The following is a 21,282-nucleotide window of genomic DNA, read 5'->3' as shown; positions in this document are numbered from 1 at the left end:
GAGCGATTGTCAAACAGCATGTCCAAGTGTTTCATTCTTTAATTACAAACAGTCATCTACAAAAACGTAAGCCATTCGAGAGAAGCCTCTGCACCTCCGTCTAACTCGATCTGGAACAAATAGTTTTGCTTCCTGAACACAAGCCTTCATTTTTTTTTTTTTCCCCACCCACCAACCTGTTTCAGTGAAGCGTAAAAACCTCGACCACAACCCAGGATCAGACTTTAGTAATCATTTTATTACACATTTTTAATCAACACACAAAGCTCAAAGAGCCTGTCAGGAAATTAAATATACAGAAGTTTGTTGTGAGGAATTCGTGTCCTCTCACCCAGGGACCCAATCAAGTCTGTCTCAGCCATGTTAGCATCTAATTCATCAAGAGCAAAGGGGGGGAAATAATGCAGCTAAAACTGAAACTAAGAGTTACAACAAGGGGGTTGTAAAGGGAGGGAGGGGGCGGGGCGGGGGGGAATCCTAAACACGTGCTTATCTAAGACTGCTTTTAAATAAATCGGTTGAGAATCCTCCAGAAGAAGAGTGAACGTACGTGAAGTTGCTCGTGGCCAAGGGAAAGGGGTAGAGACAGTCTTGGTTATGGCAAATGGAGAAGGAAGGAAGGAAGGAAGGACAAAAAATAATAATAAACAAAATATATTCATAGTATTCAAGTCCTTTAGAATGATTCACAAGAGAGGACCCAAAAGATCTGACGCTGTTCCATTAATAACCTGCTATGATCCTAAAAGAACTCCTTATAGATTTTATACAAAAAGATAGCCAGCATATACCCCTCCCTCCTCTGCCAAAATCGAGAAAAAAAAATAAAAATATATTGATTAAACCCAATATACAGTTTGAAACGCAGGAAATGGAAATAAATGGGGTGGGGTAGGGTGGGGGAGTAAATCTCCACCAAGTTACATCACAAAATGGAAAAGACAGAATGGCCCTCCCTCCCTCACCGGTGTTTAAAAACAAGGAATGCCTTTTTTTTTTTTCCTTTTTTTGACCCGTGGACATTTTCAACTGAAATTTAAAAAATAATAATAATAATAATAATTCTGGCTGACCCTAAGCAGCAGGCAAGTCACCACAGCAACGGAGACGCTAAAGCAGAGACGCCGAGCGCAGGGTGTTCAGGAGGATGACGATGGTGGGACAGTTGAGGACAAATAAGCTGAAGTTGGACTGAAAGTAAGTATGTACACCATGGCTATGAGGGGGGTGGGGGGGTGGGGGGGAGAACAGGGCAGGTGCTCTGGTGAGGGGAAGTGTGTGTGTGTGTGTGTGTGTGTGTGTGTGTGTGTGTGTGTGTGTGTGTGTGTGTGGCTTAAAGAAAGCACTCCAATGGAAACCAACAAGGTATTTTTCTCTTAATCTTTTTTTTTTTTTTAATCTCTTAAACTTTCAAATCTCCCCTAACCTTAAGACGGAGAGGTGTAAATTTTTTTTTTTCTGTTTGTGTTTCCCGCCATGATTAGAACTCCAAAACTACATTGCATACTTTTGTGTCCATTCCCGAGCTATTCTGTTGTACCTGAGGGAGAAAAAAAAAAGAGAAAAAAAAGAAAGCATTAAAAAACACACATACAGGAACACATGAATTCCTCATTCTCTCAGGACTGCGTCACAACCGCGTCATACACCCCAGCTGTGTTTTAAACCACAGCGTGCACACACACACGCAGCCATTTCACAAGCAGGCAGGTTCTCTTTTCTGATTGTGGGGGGGGAAGAAAAAAAAAAGGTGAAAGTTAAAGAGCGGATTAGAACAACGTCCTCGACGAGTACGTGATAAAACTCACAGTGAAAGCGTTTCTCCTCTTTTCAATGCCTTTCTCAAGCCTGAGGAAAGAGTCGAGGTTTTGCCTGGACACATACACTGATGCATATCTGTCAGCGTCCTGTGCAGGCACATCGTATGTTCTTGAACTCGCCCGCGATTAAATTCCACCATGACTAGGAAAAGTAATTTCTCCATATGAACCCGGCCTCTAGATAAAACGGTCAATGTTTCTGAAGTCGACTGGATGTTTAGGGGTGTTCACACGGCACAGATTTGCATCAGGGCTTTGAACCGGTTCAAGGAACGAAAATGAAAACCGGGAACTTTTTCTATTTCACATGGAACAGAAACGAAACCAGAAACTTTATTATTTTTTATGTTCCGGAACAGAAACGCTTATTAAAAATAATGGTAACCGGTTAATACCGGTTTTTATTTCGTTCCTCAAAGTTTCCGTAGCCTACAAATAAAAAAGCCATTCTTCTCCTGCGCAAGTTTCTATGACCCGCTGGGGTTCACTTCCTGTGTGACGTTCGCTGACTGAATGGAGAGAGCGGGAGGGTGGACTACTATCACGTCTCCATGTGATAAGTGAATTACTGAGTGTCTGACCAAAGAAGAGTCTGAACGATGCAACCTCCCTATTGGCTGTTTGTAAAAATGTATCAGTTGTTGCCCTTCCCACAGGAATCATCGCGGGCTCGAGAGACGAGACCTGACGAGTTAGTTCGTTGGTAGCAGAACAAAATGTCTGGACACAAATCGGGTTTTCAGAAAAGGAAAGAAAATAAACGGAGGGTCGAAAATACAAAAAAGGAGGCAGAAAATGCAAAACGAGTTTTAAGGTAGGACAAATGGTTAGTTTTCTGAGGCAGCCCGCCGTGGCTGCCTGCAGGCTTATTTATTATAGCCCATTTAGTTAAAATAGTTGATATAAAATGTTTATAGTTATAGTTATGTGATGGTTGTCCTGATTTAGACTGTTTTTTTTTTTTTTTGGGGGGGGTTTGCGCGATGTTGCACCCGGGTCCAGATTAGGGCAGAACTGGCCCTGGCTACATTTCAGGTGTAGTTTGTTTTATGAATGTATGTACTTGCATAGACGTGTACTTGGTCTTCCAATATGGCGCCTAACAAAATCTCGCGGCGCGGTGACGTCATGCGGTAGCCCTCTATAGGGCCTGACTAGCCTTTGGTAACACACTAAACGAATTCTCTTTCATTTTTGGCACTTTTTCTGTTTGTGTAGATGGGAAGACATACTGAGAATCCAAATCGCCAACATTTGAAATAATAATTGTTTTGAATTATTTCTTGTCTTATTTAATGAAGGTTGTAATAGAATTAGCCTACATTTGGCTTAAGCTGGATGAGACGGAGACATAATTTTATAGTCATTTGTTAAACAGCTGACAGGGAACGTAATTAACCGTTCCAGGAACAAAATTTTTTTGTTCTAACCGGTTCGGGAACGTCTATTTAATGGTGGAACCCAAAACCGGAAATGTTAAAATTCCGTTTCTGTTCGGAACGAACCAATAGGAAAAAAATTCTGGTTCAAAGCCCTGATTTGCATTGATGCTGCAGCGATGTATTTTGTTGCGATATATCTTACACCGGTGTAAATTTTGTGGAGCGTTCACACGTCACAAACCTGCTTACTACAGAGAAGCGCGTTAGCACCGGTGCAGCCCCACTTGCGTTCACACGGCAGTTTTTACGACCGTGCTATAGACCCCTTTCACATGACGTCACCGCGCCGCGAGATTTTGTTAGGCGCCATATTGGAAGACCAAGTACATGCACTCACAATATAAAACAAAGTACGAGCGAGAGTAAAGTGACACGATGGATGATAATTCGGGTTATGTGAGTACATCACCAGCTGCAGAAAGGGCACGGTATGTGGAGAAACTGGCTGTGATTGATGGGTTTGACCCATATGATAAGACTCGGGGCAAGGGAGAGTGGAAACATAAGGAGGACCTGACACCAATTCTGCCATCTGTTTGCTACCCAGACATTGTAAACTATTTGTTGTTTACACCCAGTGCCTACACTCAGTGTTCGAACTATGCCGATATTTTCGGGGGGTCCTTTTTTTTCCCTTGGGGGTGTGTGTGCTTGCACTTGTCTCGGAGCGCGGATCTCCAAACACATGAGAAGCCTATCTTGCGCACATATCACGCGGACTCCACACACGCATTGCGTCTGAAGTCATAACTCATCGGGGAAATCGTGTCCGCATTGGCATGTTCAAAAAACAACCTCGCGTCAACAATGATACCACACGCAAGAAAAAAAAAAAAAAAACCAGTCAGGCTACTCAACAACCAACCTGGCAGCAGCGAGCAAGCCCCAAACCATCCTAAATTATTATTATTAAATTGTAGAAGTCTGGGAGGCTTGCTCCTCATACAGTTATCAACTTGGGGCCAATTTCGCACGTTTTAAATCTGAATTTCTTGCGTTTGCTTACCTCAAAGTGTCCGCAGATCATGCACAGACTTATCCATTATATCCACAGTTTTTTGCCAAGTCTCACACAGGTTTCTTTCAAGTCTACTGTTGGGCCAATAAATCATAAATAAAACAGCTCAGATTGGTTTAAGTCGTTTGCCACTCCACTTTATTCTCGTGGGTTCACATACCGCCGCCGTTATTTCCCCCTAATCACGAGTTTGTTGGTCTTCCAAAATGGCGCAGGGTCTGTTTACTTCCGGTTTCGGGTGACGTCGGTGAAAGGGGTCTATACGATAGTAATGCAGAAATTAAATACGCGCATGTGTGAAAATGTACTTCCTTTTCCCGGTTGTCATGGCATCACCAAGCGCCGGGAAAACAACGTGGATGAAGACACCAGTGTTGCCAGATACTGCTGACGTTTTCCAGCCCAAAATGTGTTCAAATCCGCCAAAACGCACTTAAAGCCGCCCAATCTGGCAACACTGGAAGACCCGCAGTTCTGTTGTTGTTGATATTCGCCATTTTGGAAGCGCAAAATACCAGGATGCAAATTATGCAATGCCCGCATGTAATCAACTCTCCTGACGCGTAGCGAGTCTACCCCTGTAGCGTTCAGATGTCCCATTTTATATCGGTGCTGCCCCGCAAACTAGCATTTACTCCGGAGTAAATTTCTTAAACCACCTCCCGAGCAGGGTTAGATTTGCGCCGGTTTAAGCAGCTTTCAGGGGCGACACCGCTATAACTTTGTACCGTGTGAACGCTCTACCGGGGCAGCCCCGGTGCTACACCGGAGTAAAAGTTGCCGTGTGAACACTCCTTTTAACGACGCGACTAGACGATCTGTTAAGCTGTGGATAATTATGCTGGGTTAGGACACTGGTGTTTCTCAGCCATCGCCCTCATAACCAACACAAAGAGGCCGACTTATAGCAGTTTAAGTCCAATCGCTGTTTCGTGCACCAAAAGCCACGTCCTCACAAAAACGGTGACTGATTTTGGGGGGGGGGGGGGGGGGGAGCCAACAGGTTGATCATAAACAGCTGAAAAGGCTCTGTATGGTCTCTATTGCCGCTTTTCCACTACCAACGTGGCTGAGTCGAGCTGAGTGGGGCTGTTGGAGTTGCATTTCGACTACAACCGCGCTGAACCGTGCTGGCTGGAAGTGGGTGGACACATTGGGTGGAGTTAGCGAAAGTGGGTGGAAGTCACGTGATGTCGTTAGGCGGCGCAAACAGTGACATCAGTGACCTTTTAAGCGGTAGTCTCACGACCCGGATAGTAAACAATAAACATGGAGGACATGGAGTCGTTAGTGTTGCTGGTCTTGGTGCTGTGGCTTGTTGTCACCGACAACACCAACAGATACTGGCAAGAGCGTATAGATGAGGCGAGGCGCATAAGGCTTCATAATTCTCGTAATTCGTAATTCTCCTTCTTCCGGGTTTGCGGTGTTTACAGATCCCAGCGTGCTCGCGGGGCGTGTGTGGGCATGTGAGGACACTCCTCCTCACCAATCAGTGCACAGGGGAGTGTCTGCTCACGCCCCCAGCCTCACTCAGCTCGGTTTGGCTCGCTTCAGCCCCACTCCAAAACGGTGCGAGTTTTTGGGGCTGAGCAGGGCTGAAGCGAGCTGAGTCGTGCTGTTCTTAGATAGTCGAAACGCGAGCCGTGTCGGGCTGAAGTGAGCTGAAAAAGGGTAGTGGAAAAGGGCCATATGTAAAACTTTTGCTGAATTAGACCACATCGTTGCTGAATTTTCTTTTCCGATTGGTCAGAAAGGTAGTAGTTCAGCAGGCTGCGATTAAAAAAAAAAACACAGGTTTATATCAATAAAAGCTAAACCCCATTCGACTGTCATCACTTTGACGACTTGCAACAGTACAGTGAGGTTTTCTATGGGCAGATTCTACCGTAACTGGATCCATTAACCACTTGCCCACAAAAGAAATTTCTCTTGCCCTTTTTTCAGTGAGGTAATATTTTCAAGATTGAAAATATGGTATTTGGTCTTCTAAAACAGCACGTCATTTAAAAATACACTGAGTATATCAATAAAAGATTTTTAAAGAATAAAGTTCTATTTCTTTGACATATCTGACAGACATAACTCCCATTTTAAAAATCACTTTCATTATCCCTGTTGCTATCGTCAGTGAATTTCTGTCAGATGACCTGACGATAGACTCAGCCATTATGGATCCTTGGTAGTTATCGTGTGGAAGCAGGCTTTATCATTTTTGGGTGTCAACTAGGGCTGTAGCAATATGCGTATCGAAATCGCGATACACAGAGCCACGATCCGTGTCGCGATACAAGAAGGCAGAATCGCGGTACACCCTTTCAAACTTCTCCTCAGCCCAAAAACAGAGGCGCTTCCAAACTTCAATTTATGAATACTTTACTTTTTATTTAAATTACATTTTAAACTTACTTAAATTACTTTTATTTTTTTATATCTATTAGTAAGTCGTTTTTTTGCCGACCTGCAACAATCTTCTGCGAGTCACGCAACGTCCACACTCGCCACTGGCAGAGCATTCATTTCTTTTAAGCGGTCGCCATTCTGGTTGCGACGCGGGGAGCGAATCTGTAAACAAGCAGCTCATTGGCTGGCTAGGTGTGCCACAAGCCAATCACAATCACTTGACCGGAAAAGCATGCAGTGTTGCCAGATTGGGCAGGTTCAGGTGCTTTTTGGCTGGTTTTGAACATATTTTGGGGTGGAAAACATTAGCAATATCTGGCAACACTGAAGGCATGTCTGCTTGGGCGGAAGCCTTCTGCGGCGGTTATATTTTGACACGCGAGCAACGTTTCACCATAAAAATTCCGTAATTTCCATCTGTTTTCCGCGATCACAGAAAATCATTGGCCCTATGAGAGTGAGACAGTGAGAGAGCCACCCCCCCAAAAAAAAAATCTTAACGGATTTACACGATTTGGAAAAATGACTTTCAGAACCGAAAAAAACAGAGCTTCCGGCTCAACAGTATTATTTTGAGAAATAAAACAATATTTGGATATACATTTGTTCATTTTTGCATACATATTACTCATTCTCTGCAGTGGTCTGAATTATTTGTTATTAAATAGTTAATGTAAGTAAATGTTAATAAGTCAAATTTACTACTTTCAAAAAAAAAAAAAAAAAACGTGGGTGTATCGAATCGTGGGTCAAAAATCGCGATACGAATCGAATTGCGAGTTGGGTGTATCGTTACAGCCCTAGCGTCAACAGATAGAGTTTAAATAGATCAACAGCGAAAAAACTATTTCGTTCACGAGAGAAGCCCAGAGTTATTTTTAAAAAATGCTATCGTCAGTCTGTCAGTCTAATGCACCTGACGATAGCAAAACTCAAGCCCTCGCCACGCACATGTTGACTGACGCAAAGAGGAAATTCTACTGCGCATGATTTTTGTGACCGCAGACATTTACTTCCGGGCAAGACTTGGAGTTCTGACAGCTAGATTCCATCAAATAAATCGAGGTAAGATTTTCAGTCAGCTATCCTGACGATAGAAATTTTTGACGATAGAAACATTGAGAATATATTTGTGCATTCGTATTTAAATTTTTCTGCAGGAAAACTATCGTAAGTTGAGATAAATCAGAGCCACTTGCGACCCTTTCAGCCGACAGGCCGTTTCAATGTGTTATTTCCCTGCGAAAGTGACACAGTCGTGTCTATCGTCACTGTTCTGACAATTATTATTTCAATTTTGAAAATAAATTCTTTTATTTCAATATTTTATTTTATTATTTGGTTCTAGTGATGAGGTATTTAATATTACTAAATTTGTCAGATTAATAATGTAAGAAACAGTTTTGTTGCTATGAGTGTCTGTCAGAATATGATGGTAGACGTTAGTTTGTCTGTCAGATTTTGATGATAGAAACCGATGTGTTTCTATTGTCATTTACAGGGGTGATAGCGTTCTGGCGCCGCGCCAGATTTCCGGCGTACCGTGGCTGGGGGGGAAAAAAAAAAATCTAGTTCACCCATTGTCCTGTGTCATTCTGAGATGCGCAGATAGACAGTAAAGGGAATTCGCATGATATGGAACTAGTGGGAAAAAACTGCCGTCACGGCACGAATTAGACCCTCCGAGACACCCACATCCGCTTGTTCTGACCCACTGGAGGTAGCGTCACAGTGCTGTTAGCCAATCAGAGGTAACACGTTTACATGTCATGAATATTAATGATAAGACCCGCCCCCACCCTCTACCCTTCCCCGCCTCCTGCTTCTCATTAGCAAAACGACGCACTGGGAAAAGGGCTGAAATGGGGCTTTCTCCCAGGAGGCTATATCTACGTGCCGAGGGTTCATTTCGAGAAAGGCTGCGGAGAACACATCCGGAAACCTCCACGAGCCCGTTTAAAGCATCAACAAACCACCATGCCACGGGACCTTTAATAGAATGATCAAAATAATCAATTCAGCAATTCAAGGAGATGGGACTTAACTGGCCTCTGTTATGGCAGAATCTGCCTATGAAGAGACGGTTATCTGGCATTCACCTTACGTTCACACCAAACACGGCGAGAGCATCAAAACAACCAGAAGTCGCTCATTTCCTAGGTGGTGACCAGTGACGGGATTGTTGGCGGCATCAGAATCAAGTTTAAATCAGACAGTAAAAATAATGCACAAAGCCTCTATGACGTCATTCATAGTGTTACTGAAAAGCAGAGGTGGACAGTAACGAAGTACATTTACTTGAGTACTGTACTTAAGTACACTTTGAGTATCTACTTTACTTGAGTATTTTTTTTTTGGAAACTTATGATTTGAAAGACGAATATCGTACTCTTCACTCCACTACATTTCTATCAAGGTCCTCGTTACTCGTTACTATGAAGCAGCTTTGAAAGTGGATGTTTTTTATTTCCTTTTCTAAAACGTGATGGTTTTTTCACAGGTGACCCTGATACAGTCTATCAGTAATCACTCGGGTCACGCCACGTCCATAGACTGGATAAAATCAAGTTCAATGATTTCTCAGCAGCATTATTTAACACGATCAGTTGATGGCAGAATGGAAGGAGGCGGTTCTTCTGGGGAACGCACGCACTCACTCATGGCTTTACCTAGAACCCATGTTTCAGAAAGGATTAAAGATTCGTTTCGTTTTAAATGTTTGCTTTCTTTGCCGAAGACGAACCACATCACGGCCTACAAAAACTCGCCGTCCAACCTGCGGAAGCATATTAAGGTCTATAAACGTTTTATTCCAAGAGAACGCTTGCAGTGAAGTTGTCTGTGCTTTTAGAGCTAGCGATAACATTGCAATAGCTATGCAGTCTGGTTAGTCAAATGACTTTCTATGGATTTGCCCACGGCTAACGCTAACACATAGCTAGTTAACTTGGACACTGTTAGTTAGCATGTAAAAACGGAGTAACGCTAACATGAATAACGTTAACTTATCTGAAGTCTTTTCAGAAATATGTTTAGCATAATCTTGCCAAATAAACAGAACGCAGAAATCTTTCTTTTCTAGTAGCGTTAGCTACCCAATATGATTTTGAGTTTGAAAAGCGTTTGCTAGCATGTCAGGTGGTGTTTCACTGACTAGCTAGCTTAACGTTAAACCACCATGATGCACAGCATGCGTTCATTTTGTGAATTCACATTTCTGTCTTTGGTAACAGCGTTAGGTTTTGTAAGCATTATGACAATAACGATTCGTTGACAGAAAATGTACTTTAATACTTAAGTATTTTTAAAAGCGAGTACTTCAGTACTTTAACTTAAGTAAAAATTTGACTGTACAACTTTCACTTGTATCGGAGTAACATTTGACCAGTGGGAACTGTACTTTGACTTAAGGAATGAAGTTGGGTACTCTGTCCACCTCTGCTGAAAAGCGGGTTTGAAGCTCAAATAAAGAGGCTACGGGCGTGGCCATCTTGGTAGCACTTGACTCCGCCTAGTCCATAAATGGAGACGGGGGCGGGGATAGTGAAGTCTGGCTGCTGGAACCTGCATACTAACCTTGAAGCTAAAAAGCTAGCTATGCGCTTTAGCCAATAAGCTACTGGCTCAACTAAAAGAAAGCACTCCATAAAGATACAGTACAGACCATAACCTCAACAGCTAATTTACTGGGGGGGGGGGGGGGGGGAGAACCCACACGCCAGCTTCATAAATTATTTACATAAATCCATCACCTTGCGGTGAATTTAGCTTGAGTTCTGAGGTAATGCCAGCTAGCGGCTAACAAGATGACCCAAACCCAGTCACTCAAATCGGCCCCGCCCCAAATTACACATGGCTCAATAGAACTTAAACTGTTGAATTATATAAAAATTCCTCCCCCCAATATAGTTGTCACGAAGGGAGAAACTAGCTATAGAGACCCCCCCCCCCTTTTTTTTGGTACCAGGCTGTCAACATTCATTTTCACTGTTTTTAACATGGAGCTCTATGGGAATTGACTTGCTTTTGGAGCCTGCCTCAAGTGGCCATTCGAGGAACTGCAGATTTTAGCACTTCCGCATTAGCTTCACTTTTCAGGCATGGAGGCTGTTGCTTGGTTCAAACCCAGGCAGCTTTATGGTACTGAACGTCAACGGGGTTCGACAGCAACCAAGTGGAATTAGAAACGCACCGCTCTAAAGAACCCGAGTACGGAAGCCGCGAGAGGCCCTTCATATAATCTTTTTTTATTAACCTTATCCCGAGATAACGACATAATTCAGGATCTCGAGAAAACAAGATTTCATGATCTCGAGAAAGCAGCTGAGATTTCTAGCAGAGCTGTGCCCCCTGTGGGTCAGACAACGAAGGCTTAGAAATTGGCGGACATGTAACAGAGCAAAAACGGCTATACAGAATGAGAAATAGCCCCAAAGTCAGCATATCGCAAGTCTCTTGGCGCACCTGAATGAACCATTTCTCAGCTGATTACTCGAGATCATGAAATAATTTTGTTTTCTCGAGATCTCGAATTAGTTGTGTTGTTTTCTCGAGATCCTGAATTAATTATGTCGTTATCTCGGGATAACAAGGTGAATAAAAAAAGGATTATATGAAGGGCCTCTCTCGGCTTCCGTACCTGAGAAAACACCGCCGTCTAAATTTAGGTTCCGTTCAAACACGACGGAGGAGAAATTCATAATTGCAGTGATGGGTTTCCCTATTATTTATGGGTCGTTTCTGTTCGCGCAGAGACATATGAATAAAAAAAAAAAAAACTGCATGTTGAAATTTGAATTCGCATGAACACACAAGTCACCCCACCCAAATGGCTTTTTAATTAGCTTGTACCGTTCATTTATTTTACCAAACGTGCAATCACGGTTGTTCATTATTTTCCTTCACATTCAAGACTTCGAGGCTAAAGGCCTCTGCATGCTCTTGCGACAAGGCTTTCGCAGATAGCTTTTCTCAGACAGTTGTAATTTATCGTTGAGCGGGGAGTAATAGGCGTGCGCGATGTTATTCACCGCCACAACGCAAGGGGGCGCGAAGTCGCTAGGAGTAGTTGGTGGGTGTGGTTAGTGGAGTGTTTATCCTCCGGTTACTTATAATGACTAGAACTGGAGTCGTATAGATGTACGTACTTCCTCGATCAACCGCGGTCGTGAAATGGCGGTCAATGGCAGTCGTGAAAACAAACCAAACCGGGAAAGTACGGAAGCGGAAGTGCGTGTACAGCGGATGTAGAGTGGACCAATCAGAGCCCTCTTGTCTGCGAGGCTGTCTGTGGTGGTCACAATTTTTGGGAGGTGCGCGCAGAGCGTCTGCGGGGGGGGGGGGGGGGGGGGGGGGGGCTTCGCAGACGCCATCTGCGAGGACTGGGTTGTCAGCATAAATTGGCCTTAACTGATGCCCTAAGTGTGGTCAGTCAGCACAAAGATCCCGATCGATGCGTTTGCGTCCCCTTTAAATAACGTTTGCAAGATGGCGTTTTCTGAAAGAACTCCTAGCTGCCCGTTTCATCTCCATCACAGAGTCGCTGGTAAAGCAGCCAGAGTGAATTTCACACTTTCACGGCGTTTGGCGTGAACGTACGATTACGGAAGGAGTCTTCGAGAAACGATCCACTTCATAAACTGCTGTTACTGGAAAGTCAACTTTGAAGCAGTGATGTTAACTCTGCACTGCATCTTTCATTATTTTCCTGTAACAGCACACTACAAAGTGATTTGTTGGTAAGGCCAAGAAAAAAATAAATTGTTTGTTTCCGGTTACTTGACCGACCGTTTAAAAAAAATGCCCCGACCCTAGAATTTGTTAGATGTTTAAAAAAAAAAAAAAAAGTATTTTCGCCGACCAACAATAAATTTTGAAAAAAATATCTGCATTACGATTTGCATAATACTGTCGATCTGACAAGTGACTAATTCTAAAACGCATATATCGGACAAGAAACACTCATTGATTTCTCACGGCCTCAACCTGACGTCATGACCTCTTTCCGGGAAACTCCGGCTTGTGTTGTACACAACGCTAGGCATCACGGCAGCCAACGAAGTGTTCTCGATTACCGTGATCGGTTGCGACCACACGGAAGATTGTCAGACAATAAGTTCATTTTATAAGTTTTCAACTGTAAAAGAACTCTACGAACATTATCATCCTCCGCTGGATGAGTCATGCAAACAGTATACACACAGCGCCCAGGCTAACGGCGGTATCGATATCACGATGGAGGTCACGTTGGAAAGCCTGCTCAGCAATTTTGGCTTGCGGGCACTGACACTTGAATGTCAACGGAAGCCGGAGTTTCAAAAAATGTTAGCTATCAAAACAAAAATACTAAAAGTACACGAGGACGCAAAAGTAGAGGCAACAAAGGTGACAAATAATGCCACACCTAAAATTTATTTAAAAAAAAAAAAACCCCACACACCTACCTACCCGGTATTTTGTGTGATAAAAATAAAATAAAAAGACCTACCTACCCTATTTTTTTTCAAGATGTAATAGGAAACAAACTTTTTTCTTGGCCTAAACAGAAATCCTGATTTAATTCACATTAAATTACTGAAGCAAACAAGTCCAAGTGATCATTCTGAGCACTTATTCACACTAACGTACGGTGATTTATTCCAACGATAACCACGGCATTACAAATATGGATCAATCATCAGTTTCAGACATCACTCTCAAATTTAATTTCCATGTTAATTCGTTTCTTGCCGACAACAAAATTATAGGACGCGATGAAAATGTTCAAAAGAAGTTCTGCCTCCAAGTTGCCAAAAACCAAATCACAGCTACGCCATGATTTCACGGTTTGCCGGGATCAGACTACATGGGGATCTAATCCAACATGCTGACCATCGCAGTGCATTAAATTCCTGCTGCGTTTTAGCCGAGAGACTGGCAGCACTACAAGTTTGATCCCGACCGATCGTCGTTCACATCCGTGTGTGACTTTGGGGAGGAGGGTCAAGAAATTGCCAGTCACTGCTATCAAGGGACACATAGCAGGAGGAGGAATTGACGTGCTAAATTTTTTTTTGTCTGGATGCTGTCCTTCACCGCACAAGGTCCGGTCGTCATTCCTGACGTTCATATTCAAGCCCAATGCTGGAAGTTTGTCAGCCAGAACAAAATCTTGTCAAAAATCAGGCTGAATTCACAGAATCCTGAATATTTAGAGGTCGTCTATTCACAATGATGCGGAGGGAAAAAAAAAAAAAAAATTCATGTTCAATCAGGACAATTCCACTTCACCACAGTAAAAATAAGACTTCAAAATTAAACCCTAAATCGTCTGTACAGCATGCACCGCTTCGCCTCTTATAAAGTGGTGGTGTGAGAGAGAGAGAAAGAGAGAGAGAGAGAGAGAGAGAGAGAGAGAGAAAGAGAGAAAGAAGAGAGAAGAAAGAAAGAAAGAAAGAAAGAAAGAAAGAAAGAAAGAAAGAGAGAAAAAGAAAGAAAGAAAGAAAGAAAGAAAGAGAAAGAGAGAGAAAGAGAGAAAAAGAGAGAAAGAGAAAGAGAGAAAGAGAGAAAAAGAGAGAAAGAGAAAGAAAGAAAGAAGAGAAAGAAAGAAAATAGAGAGGGAGGAAAGAAAGGAGAGAGAAAGAAAGAAAAAGAGGGAGGAGAGAGAAATGGGGAGATGGATACAAAGAGGAGGGAGGGAGGAGAAAGAGGAGGGAGGAAAGAGAGAGGGAGGAAAGAAAGGAAGGAAGAGAAGGAGAGAAATGGGGAGATGGATACAAAGAGGGAGGGAGGAGAAAGAAAGAGGAGGAAGAGAGGAGGGAGGAGAGAGAGAAAGAAAGGAGGAAGAGAGGAGGGAGGAGAGAGCGAGAAAGAAAGAGAGGGAGGAAAGAGAGAAAGAAATAGAGGAGAGAGAAAGGAAGGGAGAGAGAGAAATGGGGAGATGGATACAAAGAGGAGGGAGGGAAGAGAAAGAGGAGATAGAAATAGATAGGGGAGAGAGAGAAAGAAAGGGAGAGGAACACTCACTTTTCCCTGTCAGTCTTGTAGATGCGGGCGATCTCGGGTACTAAGGGGTCGTCCGGATTGGGGTCACACAGCAGAGAGCAGATAGACAACAGGACTGTGGAACAAAACCGGGAAATAAATACAAAAATCACACAAGAGCATAAACACCAAGCAAATCATTTATTTACACACACACACACACGCTCAGGTTCCTCTGAACTGGAAACTTCACCTAGAACCAGCAGCCTCGAGTCTCAAGTTCACATCAATGTGAAAGCCCGTGTGATCCTGCTGCATCACCATCACAGGCACGCATGGAGTATTCTCCCGTTATACACCGACTCTAATCTGACGTGTCCCACCTTCAGAAGGATTTCTAACTTTATTCTCCTTCCTGAGACAGACAGAGTGGATCTGCTGGACTAAGCTCTTGTTCAAGTTAGAGCCCTGCACTCCCACGGGACTCGCCGCAAAGCAGTGCGGTGCGGGACAAATTTTGAAAGCTCATTGCGGGCGCGGGCGGAACCGGAAGTGCACATATGCGCGCGCGGGCGGGAGCAGGAGTGCACATATGCAGTGCGGGTGGGCGCGGTGACAAGCTGCAGTCCCGCTAACTAAAAACGTGCTTGAAATAAAATTTATAAATTATTAATTTGTGTCTATCATATATAATTTGTGCTGGATATTTTATTTGGCATTAATAAAAACATTTTAAGATGCCTAAATTTGCAGAGAGAGTCAGATTGCCAGATTGAGTGAGAAACAGCATTTTAAACTTGCCATTGATCATCCTAAGGGGAAATTCTTTGATCACTCTAATGACTCGCAGTTCACACCCAGCTAGCAAGAAATTCATGATTGAACTGATTTACTTGTTGAGTTAGTCTACAACTTTAATCAGAGAGACAGGTTACACAGTGACGGTAGGCTTGACTCAATGCTATCCCAGAAATCCTTCCTGTAAGATGCAAATTTGGCTGTCCAATCAGAGGCGGCCAAATTTGCATATTACAGGAAGGATTTCTGGGATAGCATTGAGTCAAGCCTACTGTCACTGTGTAACATGTCTCTCTGATTAAAGTTGTAGACTAACGCAAGCAGTAAATCAATTCATTTCTTTTACTAGCTCTGCTTTGCAATAAAAAAAAAAAAAATTGGTACAAAGCAAGTCCGTTCACTTTATGCTGATCAGAGAATTACAGTGGTTTCTCATGTGATAAAAATGTGTGATTTGCGATTAAATATTTTAATCGTTTGACAGCACTAATTATTATTATTGGAGATACTACATGCTGAATTCAGAAACAAGGTAAACAATAACAAACATGAGCTGTAGATATTTATGCTCAAATCCACTCAAAGTAGGGGGCGGGGCACCATCACGCTGTGTCAAGACGAACTTTACTGAGAAATAACGCGGACGTCTGCATCATGCGGGATTTGCGGGCGGGAGCGGGACAAAATATGGCAGGCGCGGGCGGGAGCGGGACTGAAAATCATAATTCTTTGCGGGCGCGGGCGGGAGTGGGACTGCACAATGCGGGCGCGGGCGGGAGCGGGACTGAAAAATCCAACCCGCGCAGACCTCTAGTTCAAGTTCAAAGCAATGAGGGGGAGGAAGAGGGAGGGGAAAAAAAAAAGTTACATATGCCTCATCAAGGGCGAGAGAGATGGAAGGGTGTGTGCACAATCAAAAGCAGACTAAATACATTCAATTAAAGAACTCAATGAGCTCCTTAAAATACCATCAACTCCAAATATTATTCACAGACCGGAGGTCAAGACTTTTACAAGGTGTAATTTTACAGTAACGGACAGCGTTTCCAAGAACGGACTGCCGACACCGTGCTTTTTAGTTCCTTGTATCTGGCGTACAGGGTAAAGTTCATCATACCCATCCGCATTCCATACGAGGAAACGAACACCATTTACAGCAAAGTGTTAACACAAACGCTTTACACACGAGAAACATCCAGCCGAATCAACGGATCCCTGGATATAAGGGTCAGGAAGTGTAGTGTGAACGAGAGCAACATTTAAGAGTTTATTCACATTTAATAATAATAAAATAAAAAAAAAAGTGTTTATAGTCAAAGCAGGAATCACATCAGGGTTGGGTCTATAAATAGTCTCAACTGGAACAAAACGATAACGGTTAACGCTGGGCCACTGATTTGATTGGACAAGTGACGTTCCAAGAACGCTCGTCTGTCACATTTATAAAACTGTTACTACACTTGCAGCCTGATGCCCCTTTTCCACCAAAGCAGTTCCAGGACTGGTTCGGGGCCAGTGCTTAGTTTGGAACCAGGTTTTCTGTTTCCACTGACAAAGAACTGGCTCTGGGGCCAGAAAAACCGGTTCCAGGCTAGCACCAACTCTCTGCTGGGCCAGAGGAAAGAACCGCTTACGTCAGCGGGGGGGGCGGAGTTGTTAAGACCAACAACAGTAAGATCGCGAAAGATCGCCATTTTTAAGCGATGAGAAGCAGCAGCTGTACAAACGCGAAGTCATCCATTATTATTGTTGTTGCTGCTGCTTCCGCGTTGTTTTTGCGTCGATATTCGCGCCAAGGTTTATGCAAACGTAGCGACGTAACTGACGTATACAGCGACGTAATGACGTGGCTTCCCTTAGCACCGTGAGCTATGGAAAAGCAAACTGGTTCTCAGCTGGCTCGCAAGTTAAACGAGTTGTGAACCAGCACCAGCCCCGAACCAGCCCTGGAACTGATTTGGTGGAAAAGGGGTCTGTGTGTCACCATGGCAACACGCATCCAACGCTTCTTTACGAACTTTTCATTTTTAACGGATCAAGCGCAAAACATTTGGCTATATCGCGAGTGACTTGATGTTTAGGCCACAGTGTGGGTGAAGCTTTAAATCGGATTGGTCAATGTTCTATACCCGCACGTGAATAGAACGAGTGCATTAACGTTAACCTAATGTACGTTAGCGTTTCCACGGTAACGGCTCATACAAAGGGACTTGTCCAACACACACTACGTAATCCAATACTAACACAAAGTGTTACGGTTTAACACGTTTCATTTTTGGTGTAACGAAGGTTGTTTTTTTTTTAATTAGGAGACGCTTTCTTTAAACATTTACGAAAGGAGCCCGAGCTTTGAGAAGTTTATATCAGCAGCTCAGGATGGAGAAAGAATAAGGAGGAGTCAGTCCAAAAGAGAGAGACGTGCAAATCTGGTAGCTATGTGGTTTATGAGCAATTCCAGCGTTATGGACGTGACACTTGAACTCAAAATGGCAACAAATGACCCAGTGCATGTTTTATTGTCTCCCAGTATTTAAACAGGTGTTGCATATTTTAAGGCTGTACCATACTGGAGAAGTGATAGAACAAGAACAATTCCCATAGTACATCTAGGGCATGCCAGAAAATGCCAATAAAAGATGCGTTATGGATGTGACAGAAAAAGTATCACTTTTCTTGGGTGACTGTACATTTTTATCAAACTCTGTGAAATTGTAAACCTAATGTCGAGATGGAGATATCCGTTTGATAGAGGGGTCCAAGGTGAATATTAAAAAATCTTTGTTTAAAATATTTTGTATTTCATGCAGAGTTTCGGAAGGAAAAGTCAGCGTTATGGATGGACGAAATTCCGTTATGGATGTGACGCGTCTGAAATAGACATGGCATATGTTTAGAAAATCAGCAATTTAACCACCATAACCCTTTGAAAAACTCTCTAAATATCAGCTAAAACTATCAAAGTTCTTAAATAATATTTAGGATGGCTATTGTTTTGCTGTTTTGTGGATTTTAGCATACATTTCTGTGGCTTGTGGCAATAATATAGAATTGTACATGATCAAAGTTGATTTTAGCTTGGGTTTTACATTATAAGAAAGAAAGACTGACAGTGACATATTAGGTTGGTTACAAATTGGTTCAACTTATTCACATCTGTAAAATACAGGCCTAGGTGAGATCTCTGGGAGTGGTTTTGATGTATTACATGTTGCTTTATTTTTGCATGGTGAGGTTGACATTTACATGGAATTGCCCTTATCAGGGAAAGTGATCTGAAAAAGCTGGCTCGTGTCTTCACATGACTTGTACGGACAGTGAGAATTAACCACCCTTCGCACCCACGGTACCTCGTTTCTGGATTCTGGACGTGGCACCCAAAACGCGTGGTTTGATGGGGATGAGATTGAGTGGTTGAGAGTTGACGTGTGCACAGGAACAGCCTTGTGTTTAGCTCCTTTAGCGTGGCTAGCTAGTGCTGCCTCTCCCATGTTCAAAATAATAAAGTTCAATTTATATAAGCGCCTTCCACAAAACCCAAGGTCGCTATACAGTTATAAATAAATAGACAAGATAAAAAAATCCACCAAATAGAGGCCAGGATGTCATTCCAATGGTGTAGCAACCACAGTTGCACCAAAACAAGTCCCGCACCGCCGCGCAACATCGTTCGGAACACCACACCAAGCACTAAAGCGCAGAGCGCTGGACAACCACGATGTTAAAATGAGCAACGAGCTCGCTGCAGTCCATAGCGAGGAGCACAGGGATCACCCACAGCGAACCAAGGCCTGGAAGGAACCGACGCCCAAAACTGGGTCCGGAGCTACACCACAGCCGGGGGACAAAAAACACTCAAACTCATCTAATCATCTCTAGCCGCTTTATCCTGTTCTACAGGGTCGCAGGCAAGCTCGAGCCTATCCCAGCTGACTACGGGCGAAAGGCGGGGTACACCCTGGACAAGTCGCCAGGTCATCACAGGGCTGACACATAGACACAGACAACCATTCACACTCACATTCACACCTACGGTCAATTTAGAGTCACCAGTTAACCTAACCTGCATGTCTTTGGACTGTGGGGGAAACCGGAGCACCCGGAGGAAACCCACGCGGACACGGGGAGAACATGCAAACTCCGCACAGAAAGGCCCTCGCCGGCCACGGGGCTCGAACCCGGACCTTCTTGCTGTGAGGCGACAGCACTAACCACTACACCACCATGCCACCCAGCACTCAAACTACACACACACAAAAAAAAAATTAAATAAAATGAGAGAGAAAAAAATAAAGCTCCGGTGAGAAGCGGCAGCCAGAATGCACACGACATACTCTCAACCGGAAACGGAAAAAGCATGACGCTTAAACCACAGTCCACTTTTTTACACGTCCTCAGTCCTGGTCTCTCAAGCCATGCCTTATTGCTTATCCAAGGGAAGCCAGACATCATGAAATCTGCACTTTCCTGGCATTGCGCAAGTCTACACCTCATCAAAGTACAAGCTGCAGAGTTCCCCCGGGGTTCTGAAAAACATTCGCCACTTTTTCCAACCGCTTGAAAAATCGAGTCGCGTTCTTCACTTAGTCTGCATTATTTTTCTTCCTTATCGACTTAGTGGACTTAATACAGGTTTAGACCAACCAAACTGGCATAATTCAAATACCTGTAAAAGACCGGCCTCTCCATTACGTGTCCGCTGCTTCAGATGGGTTAAACGCAGAGAGGAATTTGCTTGCTTTCTTATAAAATTTAGGCTCCACTCCAGCTTCTAATTTAAAAAAAAAAAAAAAAAAAAAGTCTTGACTTTGGGCTCCCTGTGTACCATCAAGCTAAAATCTCTTTAGTCCGAGTTTACTGGAGGTAATTTTAGCATGGAATTATTCAAAAGAGGTATCAGGACTCGCTTTAGCCTTCAACACAAAACTTGATTTACAATTGAACAGAGTCAAGAAGGGTCTTGGGACCAACCAACAGTGAAGGAATCCGAATTTGCCATCAATTTATAAACCGAACACAGGACGACATCGCGTTCATCATACGTCCGCTGCAGGGACTCAACACACGACGCCACCTGAAACAGAGTCCTTCGGTTACTTGCTGGCTGACGCACTTTCACGACCCCTGTATTACCGACACACTCTGGTGTGCTCGGGGCTCCGAGTGCGCCTCCTCTGCGGCTGTTTCGGCCCTTAAAGCATCTTCAGTGCTTGAAGAAACCCGGCCAAAAAAAACTTCAGCTTAGCATGGTCGCCTCATGGCTAAGCAGCCGTCGGGGGCCTTTCTGTGTGGGTTTCCTCCGGATGCTCCGGTTTCCCCCTACAGTCAGGTTGATATGGGACAGCCTTGGGCTGAGGTGCCCTTGAGCGAGGCACCGAACTCCCAACTGCTCTGGGTATGTGTGCACTCATTTACCCCTTTGCCACCAAATCAGTTCCAGGGCTGGTGCTGGTTCACAACTCGTTCAACTTGCGAGCCAGCTGAGAACCAGTTTGCTTTTCCATAGCTCGCGGTGCTAAGGGAAGCCACGTCATTACGTCGTTGTATACGCCAGTTATGTCGCTACGTTTGCATAAACCTTGGCGCGAATATCAAAGCAAAAACACGGAAGAAGCAGCAGCAGCAATAATAAACGACTTCGCATTTGTACAGCTGCTGCTTCTCGTCGCTTAAAAATGGCGATCTTTCGCGGTCTTATTGTTGTTGGTCTTAACAACTCCGCCCCCCCGCTGACGTAAGTGGTTCTTTCCTCTGGCCCAGCAGAGAGTTGGTGCTAGCCTGGAACCGGTTTTTCTGGCCCCAGAGCCAGTTCTTTGTCAGTGGAAACAGAAAATCCGGTTCC

At 43.8% G+C, this 21,282-nt stretch overlaps 1 protein-coding gene across 1 annotated transcript in view; it reads right to left on the bottom strand.

The window, feature by feature from the left end:
* Positions 1 to 217: 217 nt before the first annotated feature.
* The window catches only part of ube2d2 (ubiquitin-conjugating enzyme E2D 2 (UBC4/5 homolog, yeast)), a 54,825-nt gene continuing 33,760 nt past the window's right edge, over positions 218 to 21,282 (bottom strand). The window contains exons 6-7 of the mRNA XM_060915272.1: positions 14,688 to 14,781; positions 218 to 1,540 (exon numbers count right to left, since the gene is read on the bottom strand). Of these exons, the coding sequence (XP_060771255.1) occupies positions 1,495 to 1,540; positions 14,688 to 14,781 (140 nt within the window). The 3' untranslated portion in view covers positions 218 to 1,494. The remainder of the gene's footprint in view (positions 1,541 to 14,687; positions 14,782 to 21,282) is intronic.

Source organism: Neoarius graeffei, chromosome 2 (genome assembly GCF_027579695.1).
Source record: "Neoarius graeffei isolate fNeoGra1 chromosome 2, fNeoGra1.pri, whole genome shotgun sequence".
Taxonomy (NCBI): Eukaryota; Metazoa; Chordata; class Actinopteri; order Siluriformes; family Ariidae; genus Neoarius; species Neoarius graeffei.
The sequence above is the reverse complement of the archived record's forward strand: the minus strand, read 5'-3'. Positions and strand labels throughout refer to the sequence as shown.